We start from the raw sequence: 10763 nt of genomic DNA, 5'->3' as shown, positions 1-10763 counted from the left end.
AAACATAGGAACTATAAGTACATGAATAAATAATATGTTATTTTATAAAATAAATAATTTAAATTTATAATTGTATTTGTTATTAATTTTATAAAAAAAAATGTGATTTATTTTTTTGTTTATAAATATTAGATGAAACTAATTTTTTTGTATGAATAATCTTTATTACAGAGCATATGAGATGTTCGAGCTAAAGCTCAAAAGAGGATTACGGAGAGATATTGGACTACTTGTTACAGCTTAAATGAACTAATTATAACTTATTTTAATTTGAGAATATGGGTCAGATTGGAGGTGTTTATTACAATTTAAAATAGATGATTTTAATTTAGAAGTATGTGTCATTCGGTGCAACTTTTACTTATAGATTATTAAGTAAAAATAACTTAAATAAGTTAAAAAAATTAAATTTTTTGAAGTTGAAGGAGAAATGATTTTAACTACTACTTTTTGATTATTAATTTTTAGTTTATAATAAACTACATTAAACAAAATATAACTTCTGTTTATAACTTATTAAATACTTGACTTATATTTTTTGATAGATCTTACTAGCAAGTGTCTATAAGTTATAAGTAAAATACAAGAATAAAATAAAGAACACAACACTCATTTTGCTAAATTCAATTCAATTTTATTGAAATAAATATATATATTTTTAACATTTTTTTTATATTTTGATGATACCTTTTATACAAGGAGCACTCATTAACATTTTGGCCTCCTTTCGAAACATGATATTTTAATAATTTTTAATTTTTTAGATAAAACATGAGGTAAAAAAATTAATATATTTAAAACAATTTTTAAATTTTTACCAAAAGATATGTAAAAAATATAGAAAAATAAAATCCTTAATTTTTTAGTATAAGTTATAAATTTTTTTAATAATTTTTTAATTTTTAGGTTAAAACAGAAACATGCCCAACAAAGCCTTAATTATCCACTTTGCCAAACAGGGCCCAGGTACATCCCCACATTCATGTATATGTGTATGTACACTGTATGTGTACATATTATCTCGGACCGTCTTTGTTTTTTTTTTTTTTTTTGAACTAGTATCTCGGACCGTCTGACAATCATAAAATCGTGATGTATATAATCTCCTCACCATCAACATCTTCATCATCGACGACTGCACTTTTTAGAGCTTCTTCTAGGGTTCGTTTCCTATCTTCTCTCTCTTCATTTTCATTTTCTCTCTCTAGAACTTCTTCACTTTCGCTCCCTCAGTCTTCGCCTTTTTCGATCAACTGCCGATCACTCTATCTCCGGCATTCGGTCCCCCGGTGGAGTCGTAGGGCTCAGATCAGAGCTTCCGCTCCTGTGATCGAACGATTCGAGCGAAAGATCTCTACTATGGGTATAGTTTTGGTTCTTCGCATTTTTTTTGTTCAATCATTTTGCTTGATTTCATTTTGAACATTCAATCTGTGTTTGAAAATGGGTGTGGATTTGATTCTTCTATTGTAAATTAGTTGTTCAAATGGATAAACTTGCTTTATGTTTGTGTTTTCTGATTAGGCTTTTCAAGATATGTAAAGGGTTTGTTTGTTTATTTATTTATTTATTTTTTATTTGTAGGGTGTAATTGAACCAGTTACATTGATTTTCATAGTCTTTGTCGGTCAATGGATTCTGGGTTTGTGACAATTTTGTGATATCATCCTTGGTTTTTTTTCTAAAATTTAACCTATTTTTTTATTTTTAGATGACAGTGGCATGTTTTAGTGTTACTGTTCTCATATAATTTTGTTATTTCTAGCTACAGTGCTATATTAGTTATTCTTTAATTTGAATCCGGCCTTATTTGTGAACATGCTATTTTATGACTAAAATATAAGGTGAAAAAATTAATATGGTTGTGATATTTTTTTGACTTTTTATAAAGGGATGTGTAAAAAGAAAAAAAAAATTTATTGTTGGCTTTTTAATTTTTTTTTAATGACTTTTAACTTTTAGGCTAAAAGATTAGTTTAAGGCCTCAGTTGGGAACATGCTTTTTTTTAGTAACTTTTTAGTTTTTTTGGCTAAAATATGATATAAAAAAAATTAGTACGTTTGATATGACTTTTTTATTTTTTACGAAAAGATTGCAAAAGACAAAGAGAATAAAATTTTTATAGGTTGTTTCCAAAGTAACCTTTTTAGCCTAAAAGTTAAAAAGTCATTAAAAAAATCAAAAGGCTAATAAGCTATACCAAAAAGTCAAAAATTCTCTTTTCGCTCAACTTTTTACACATCTTTTCGTAAAAAATCAAAAAGTCATCTTAAACATACTAGTTTTTTTTATATCATATTTTAGTCAAAAAAAAAAAAATCAAAAAATTACTAAAAAAGCCTATTTCCAAACAAGGCCTTAAGTTGCCAAACGAAGCCTGTAATTCTTCAAATTTGCATTGTAGAGTCATGGACTATTGTTCAGGTCATGGCTGTTGGTCAATAGTGAGTCTTGAATTCTAATATATCCTTTTATCATTCCATTCAGCTTCTGAAAACCCTTTCAAGGGAATCTTTACCAGTCTTCCCAAACCTGGAGGCGGCGAGTTTGGAAAATTCTACAGCTTACCCGCTCTGAATGATCCAAGGATCGGTATGTATTTTTAAATTCTGCATTTTACTGACATATTGTTAGTAGGGTTTTGCATCATGCTATGCTCTGAATATATTTTTACTTTGTTTTTAATATTGGACTAATGTTACTATTTACAGAAATGTTTATGTTTTAGATGTTTCAAAATTTAGAACTAAATTGTAATTTGTTGTTTGTAATCTTCTTTGTGGTAAACTTATTTCCTTGACCAATGACTGTTGTCAGTATGCGGCATTTTTCTTCTTAAGTGGCTTTTTATCATATTTGACTTGAGAAATAAATAGCATAATGAATTCTACACGATAAATATTGATGGAGTTTGATAATTGAAATTCATTGTCTATTGTTTTCTTATTGGAAAATGTATTTCTTTTCTTTGGTTGTTTAATGTTTTCAATGAGGAACAACATAAATCGAATCATTTTGGTTGAAACTCGTATCAAATCATATGAATCGAATTCTGAAAAGCAAGATTCTAACAACCATAGGTCCATAACTATACCTGATAAAGTTGAAGCAACCACATAGAAAATGTATTCTACAGGGATTATTGCCGTTGTTAAGCTCACTAGTTTTATTCTTCTTTTTGGGTATCTTTCCTTGATTAGTAATTTCTTCTTACATCTTGTGGTGCATTGCAGACAAGCTTCCCTACTCTATCAGGATACTTTTGGAATCCGCAATAAGGAATTGCGACAATTTCCAAGTTACTCAGGATGATGTGGAGAAGATCGTTGATTGGGAGAATACTTCACCAAAGCAAGTTGAAATTCCCTTTAAGCCTGCCCGTGTTCTCTTACAAGTAATACCATTAGCTTGGTGATGACTTAGTTTTATGCATTATTCCATTTTTAAAAGCTTTGTCTGTTTGTTAGGATTTCACTGGAGTTCCAGCTGTGGTTGACCTTGCTTGTATGCGGGATGCAATGAACAACCTTGGAGGTGATTCTAACAAGATCAATCCCTTGGTATGTAATTTTCACTATTATTTGAATGTTGTTTTTATTGCTTAATGCTATTTCAGCTATCAGCAATGTGCCCAGACTCCATCTAGAAACTTTACTGTTTCATGTAAGCTCATTGAATATATTGTTTTATCATATGCGATTAGCATGTTAATTTTTTTGAACTAGCTTACCTGTCTACAAGAGTAGTGCGCTCGATCTCCTTCAACAGTTTATGCACTATGTCATGAATAGAGGACTTCCCTTTGCATCTTACAGTGTGAATAGTTATCACTCTTTTCTCACATCATGTGTTCTAAGAAAAATGTTGTGTCCAGGTTCCAGTGGATCTTGTCATTGACCATTCTGTTCAGGTTGATGTGGCAAGAAGTGAAAATGCAGTGCAGGCAAATATGGGGCTTGAATTTCAGAGAAACAAGGAGAGGTTTGCTTTTCTTAAGTGGGGTTCAAATGCTTTTCACAATATGCTCGTTGTTCCTCCTGGTTCTGGTATTGTCCACCAGGTAAGACTTTGGCATCATTAGCGCATCAAGGATATTTCTGTATCTAGATGTTATATTGTTGTTAAGAAAAATTCTCATGGCAAGGTGCAAGAATTCGATCTTAAGGTGGTATAAATGGTTTCCTCGTAAAAGGGCCAAAACATTAGATAGGCATAGGCTCAATACATGAGGTTTGCAATGTTTAACTATTTGTGGGGCTTCTGGAGTAAAGCCACATTTACCTCTAGCCTCTTGTAAATCATTGTCCAAGTTTTCTCCTTTTTTTAGCTCTATAATACTATTTGGTAGGTTTGGCATTTAGCAAGCGACACTGGTAATTTTCAGGTTAATCTTGAATACCTTGGACGGGTTGTTTTCAACACAAATGGCATTCTGTACCCTGATAGTGTGGTTGGAACTGATTCCCATACAACTATGATTGATGGCTTAGGAGTTGCTGGCTGGGGAGTCGGAGGAATTGAAGCAGAGGCTACAATGCTTGGCCAGGTATTTTGAGATAAATATGTATTTTCTTTATGATTTTTCATACGCTGGCTGTTAGTGTTTGCACTTATTCTTTGGTAGACAGACATGCATGAAATGGGTAGCTGTTTTCTCTTCTTTTTATTTTTTTTAATCTCCTTTCTTTTTTCCCCTCTAATGTGTAATCTGCATTTGACAGCCCATGAGCATGGTTTTGCCTGGTGTTGTTGGGTTCAAATTATCTGGAAAATTATGCAATGGTGTCACAGCAACTGATTTGGTTTTGACTGTGACCCAAATGTTGAGGAAGCATGGTGTTGTCGGCAAGTTCGTTGAATTTTATGGTAATTTTAGTATTTTAGTTTTAATATTTTGTTAGGAAATTTGGTTGCTTCATATCCATTTCATTTATGTATTTGACCCTAATTTCTTTTATATCCATTTCATTTATGTATATGACGCTAATTTCTTTTATATCCATTTCATTTATGTATATGACCCTAATTTCTTTTTTTATGTGGATATAGGCGAGGGTATGGCCAAATTATCATTGGCTGATAGGGCCACTATTGCAAATATGTCCCCCGAGTATGGAGCAACCATGGGTTTCTTCCCTGTAGATCATGTCACATTACAGTATCTGAATCTAACTGGAAGGAGTGAGGAGACTGTGCGTTTCTTTTTCTAGTTTCTTTTTTTTTTTCCATTTTTTCTGTGGTATATTTGTATTTTTGATTGTTTATATAATTTTATTGATAAAATAATTATTAGGTGGCAATGATTGAAGCTTACTTGCGTGCAAACAACATGTTTGTTGATTACAGTGAGGTAGAAAAAAGTTTCTTGCTCATTTTGTTATTTTCCTCTATGTATGTATTTCATCTTGGCACTCTTAGATCTGAGGCTGATGGGATGATTTCAATATCCAGCCTCAACAAAATAGAGTATACTCATCAAATCTGGAGTTGGACCTAGCAAATGTAGAGCCCTGTCTTTCAGGACCAAAAAGGTAATGCTTTATATTTGGTGCTGACACCAAATGCGTAGCAGATTGATGTACGCTTATAGGGATTGTTCTTTCTTATTTTTAACAGGCCTCACGACCGAGTTCCCCTAAAAGACATGAAGGCTGATTGGCATTCGTGTATTGAAAACAAAGTTGGATTCAAGGTAAGATGCCATTGCTGGGATTTGCCACTCAATTTTGGTTTTCCAGATTGTGGTTCTGCTCACATTACTTGCTGCTTGTCTTTAAGAGTGACACATAAGCATTGCATATCAATTACATTTGTGGTTGAGTTGCGATGTCAGGTGCATTAGCTGTTTCTTTTCTTCTGATTTTATTACATTTCAAATTCCTTCAGGGCTTTGGTGTACCCAAGGAACAGCATGACAAAGTTGCAAAGTTTTCATTCCATGGACAGCCTGCTGAGCTCAAGCATGGTAGTGTGGTCATAGCTGCCATCACAAGCTGCACAAACACATCTAACCCTAGTGTCATGCTTGGAGCTGGTCTTGTTGCAAAGAAAGCCTGTGAGCTGGGCTTGGAGGTTGGTATTGGCTCTCAAAATGCATTGTATTCCTTACTATAATGCATGTGGAAATGCATGTGATGTACACAGTGACTCATTAGATAAGGAGAAAAAATAGAGGCAAAATCCGTTTTACCCTGTATGGTTTTGACCTTCGAGTGTCCTACCCGCTACCAAGGCACCACCAACACGCATTCATTTTTTGTGAAAACCAACAATCCCAATCCCAATTCCGAATTTCAACTATTTGTTTTCCCAAACAAATAGTTTTATAACTGTGGATTCACAAATTTTATTTTCTTTTTTTTTCTGAAGTTGCTTCCCAATACCCAAAGGATTGTTTATTTACTAACGGGGTAGAAGTATTTGCTACAGAAACTTGAGTCAATTAGCTTATTTAGCAAGTTACATGGCCACATGCGTGTATATCATGTATGCAGATGCATGTTATGTGCTTAATAGAGATGGTGGTGTTGGCTGACCTTATTGGTGAAGAAGATTCTCTTCTCAGGAAGAGGGGGTTGCATGGGAAGGGAGACGGTGTGGCGGTGGCAGCCGCTACTCCTCCTTGGTTAGGGATCAGGTTTCGTTTGAGTTAGGTTTTCAAATTGGTTAAGAGAAGATGAAAACAAGGGTATAATTGTCTTTTTGTGTTGAGATTTGATTTTGAAAAACTTCTTATTTTTTATTTTTGATGCCAACTCATCAATTAGGTGTGTGGTCATAATTCCTGTAAGTTTGGAATGGATTCGTAACAATAGCAGTTTGGTCCAAAACCATATGAAGCCATTTTATTTATTTTCAACGGATTTAAAAATTAAAAAAAAAAAAATATGTCATCTGGAATTTAACCTTATTTGTAATGATCGATGAAACAGGTTAAGCCATGGGTAAAAACAAGCCTGGCCCCAGGTTCTGGAGTTGTAACGAAATATTTACTACAGAGGTACTGGTTGCAACAGTTGGATGATATTATTAGTTCAAGTTAATTCTTTGAATGCATATCATGTTTATATCAGGTACTGAATTTTGTCTCTGCCTTTGGTGTCTGTAGTGGCCTGCAAAAATACTTTAACCAGCAGGGCTTCCATATTGTTGGCTATGGCTGCACAACGTGTATAGGGAATTCAGGGGATCTCAATGAATCAGTTTCTTCTGCAATTACGGACAATGGTATAATTCTTTTTTATGCATTTATGTTTCATTTAAAATAACAATATGGTTTTTCAAGACACTTGGATTTGAAATGGATATGAAACATGTCCAAAAATAAATTCCGGAGAAAAGTAATAAAATAATGGTGAGTTACACTAATTTCCCTTGAGGTGTAGAGAAAATACGAGAAGTCCCACAGTTTTGGCATAATACATTAGGTTTCCTTCTGACTTTAATTCACATTACACTCAGCCCCCATTTCATCATTAATTTGTTAGTCATATATGGAGAGAAAAATGATCTTGTCATCACTTTCACATTGAAATGTATATATTTTTTTATTTATCCTTGTGTCTTCAAACCACCTGCATTAGGTTTAAACAATTCATAGATCATTCATAAGAAAGAAATCAACTAGAAGAGTTACAACTTAAGAGTTTTGATATTTTTTTTTTTTGGAATTAGTTTTACTTTTTGTTAATTTTGTTTTTTGCGTGTAATAATAATCTACATAGCAAATTTTTTTTATTTATTTATTGTCGTGTCCCCAATTTTTTTGAAATTACCATGTCCCGTGTCCATGTCCGTACTTCTTAAGTGAAATTGTTTCAAAAATTTAGTTAATTTTTATAAAGAGTTTTAACTTTACTATGTGTCTTGTCCAGTGGCTTATGTGTGTAAGTTACTGAAGAGTATTGTATATTCAAATTGTGTATTGATTACATCAAGACCTTAGTTTATATAATCCTAACGCCTAAACCAAACAAGGAAATACAACCATACTATCTAATATATACACAATCATGCCTAATATTATATACACAATCATGCCTAATATTATATACACAATCATGCTTAATATAGACGAGTATATTCTCACACCTCCGTTCAAACTCAAGGTATTTTAGTCGAAAAAACAGAGAGTTTGTCAAGAAGAAATCGAAAACGAGCAATGGTGTGAGTCTTGGTGAAGAAGTTAACAAGCTGCAGAGCCGAAGGGATAAAAGGAAGCAAGATAGGGCCAGACTGTAAGTGTTGATGGATGAAGTGACAATCAATCTCAACGTGCTCTATTTGTTCATGGAAAACAGTGTTATGGGCAATCTGAATAGCATTTCGGTTATCACAGCAGATAGAGGTCGGAGAGGATTGAGGAATGCCTAACTCAGAAAAGAAACAACGAAGCCAGACAACCTCAGCAGGAACATGAGCCATAGCACGGTACTCAGCTTTGCCAGTAGAACGGGCAACAACGGTTTGTTTCTTGCTTTTCCAAGAAATCAAGGAATCACCAAGAAGTAGACAGAAATCAGAAGTGGACTTACGATCAGTAACATCATTAGCCCAATCGGTATCTATCAGCATAAGCCACCAAATCCAAGGAAGAAATAGAAGACAACAAGTAGCCTTGGAAGATAGTACCGCGGAGATGGCGAAGAATCCGAACCAAAGCAGCCTAATGCAGAGAGCGAGGAGCAAAAACGAACCGGCTAACCACATGAACAACATAGGCAAGATCAGGGCGAGTAACGGTCAGATAGACTAAATAGCCCACAAGCTCGCGATACAAAGTCAGATCATCCAGTGGGACACCATCAGTAGTGTTAAGCTTCACATTAAGCTCAATGGAAATATCAGAAATTTTAGTGTTAGTAAGATTGACACGGTGAATAACCTCATTGGCCGTTGGGAGAAGAAGCGACCTCAATACTAAGAAAATACCGCAATGGTCTTAAATCCTTCATTTCGAAAGTGCGGAAGAGATGCTGCTTGACCTCGGAGATAGCAGAAGCGTCAGAGCCAGTAATGATCATAGCATACATATACAGTAATAAGGAAATAAAACCAGTAGAGATGTGTAGGAGAAACAAGGCAGAGTCTTGGTCACACGGATGAAACCCAAGTTCAGTAACCACGGTTTAAAAACGATCATACCAAGCGCGAGGAGATTGCTTCAAACCATACAGAGCACGCCAAAGACCACAAACAAGACCAGAGGAATGAAGAAGACCAGGGGGAGGACGCATGTAAACCTCCTCAGATGGCCATTAAGAAAAACATTCTTAACATCCATCTGATAAAGAGACCAATGATGAACAGTAGCAACAGAGATTGAAGTACAAAATGTAGTCATCTTGGCAACAGGGGCAAAGGTCTCCTCAAAATCAATACATACTCCTATGAGAAACCTTTGACAACTAAGCGAGCTTTGTAGCGAACCATCAAAGTGAGTCTTGACTTTGTAGACCCATTTGCAACGAATCAGATTCTTACCAGCAGGCAAAGGAACTAACTCCAAAGTTCGAGTTTTCTGCTTATCCTCCGTAGCTCGAATCCAAAGAGGATCCTGACAGGCCTCCTTGTAAGACTGAGGTTTTGAAAAAGAATGAATAGTAGACAAAAAAAATACGATAAGAAGTAAAAAAACATGTATTAGACCAACCCAACCTGTTTGGAGGATGACGCTCTCGAGTAGGATATCGGTGTGTAGCAGGATCAGAGTCTTCAGAAGCAGAAGAGGCAGCAACCGGGGTAGAGACAACTGGTGGAGGGGGAGCTTTGCGACGAGAATAGACTAACAACGGAGGAGGAGGAGGAGAAGAAGCCGAAGGAGGAAAAGTAGCCAAAGGGGAAGATGGAACAAGTTTAGGAGGAACAATCGTCAGACGGGATCTCAGAAGGAAATGGGTCAATGAGAACCAAATCCGCTTTTGAAACTGGAGCAATGAGAGGGGAAAGCTGAAAGTAAGACAATCGTTTCAAGAAGGCAACATGACGGGAGACATAAAGTCGGCGGGAAATAGGATCGTAACAACGATAGCCTTTCTGAGTAAGACTGTAACCCAAAAAGATACACAGGACAGAACGAGCACTAAGTTTTGTCTAATCTTTCTGAGGAAAGAAGGACGAAGCATGCAGACTCAAAAACACGAAGGAGAGAGTAATTGGGAAGTTGGGAAAATAGAGCCTCATAAGGAGAACGACCAGAGAGTAGGGGGTAGGCATACGGTTGAGAAGAAAAGTAGCTGTAAGAACTGCTTTCCCCCAAAAAGGAGCTAGAACAGAGGCAGAAAGAAGGAGAGATCTAGCTGTCTCGAAGAGATGACGGTGTTTACGCTCAGCACGACCATTTTGGGCAGTGTATCGGTACAGGAAGTTTGATGAATGGTACCTAAAGTGGTCAGATACTCACATAACTCAGTTTTAAAATACTCTCCACCTAAGTTAGACCGTAACAATTTAATGGTAGCCCCAAACTGTGTAGTGATCATAGACTAAAATGTACGGTATAGTTGGTAGAAGTCAGATTTATGAGTCATAAGATAAACCCAAGTATAGCGAGTGTAATCATCAACAAAAGATACATAGTAGGCGGAACCCCCTTTAGTGAGAACAGGAGAGGGTCCCGAGACATCAGTATGCACAGAGAAAATGGAGAAACAGAAATAGAAATATTTTTATTAAATGGTAAAGCAAATACTTTGGCAAGTTTACACCTCCGACATTCATCAATTTGACTAGGAGAAACTTTACCCAACACTCTGGACTGAGC

The 10763-nt window shown here is 35.3% G+C and overlaps 1 protein-coding gene across 1 annotated transcript in view; it reads left to right on the top strand.

Moving 5' to 3' along the window:
- Positions 1 to 224: 224 nt before the first annotated feature.
- Positions 225 to 10763, top strand: part of LOC114260938 (aconitate hydratase, cytoplasmic) — a 16486-nt gene continuing 5947 nt past the window's right edge. The window contains exons 1-14 of the mRNA XM_028201137.2: positions 225 to 1363; positions 2489 to 2593; positions 3235 to 3395; positions 3469 to 3561; positions 3876 to 4061; positions 4386 to 4547; positions 4723 to 4867; positions 5051 to 5193; positions 5295 to 5351; positions 5453 to 5532; positions 5618 to 5693; positions 5888 to 6073; positions 6934 to 7001; positions 7110 to 7228. Of these exons, the coding sequence (XP_028056938.2) occupies positions 1093 to 1363; positions 2489 to 2593; positions 3235 to 3395; positions 3469 to 3561; positions 3876 to 4061; positions 4386 to 4547; positions 4723 to 4867; positions 5051 to 5193; positions 5295 to 5351; positions 5453 to 5532; positions 5618 to 5693; positions 5888 to 6073; positions 6934 to 7001; positions 7110 to 7228 (1852 nt within the window). The 5' untranslated portion in view covers positions 225 to 1092. The remainder of the gene's footprint in view (positions 1364 to 2488; positions 2594 to 3234; positions 3396 to 3468; positions 3562 to 3875; positions 4062 to 4385; positions 4548 to 4722; positions 4868 to 5050; positions 5194 to 5294; positions 5352 to 5452; positions 5533 to 5617; positions 5694 to 5887; positions 6074 to 6933; positions 7002 to 7109; positions 7229 to 10763) is intronic.

Source organism: Camellia sinensis, chromosome 7, assembly GCF_055761805.1.
Source record: "Camellia sinensis isolate YWXY chromosome 7, ASM5576180v1, whole genome shotgun sequence".
In the NCBI taxonomy this organism is placed as follows: Eukaryota; Viridiplantae; Streptophyta; class Magnoliopsida; order Ericales; family Theaceae; genus Camellia; species Camellia sinensis.
The sequence above is the reverse complement of the archived record's forward strand: the minus strand, read 5'-3'. Positions and strand labels throughout refer to the sequence as shown.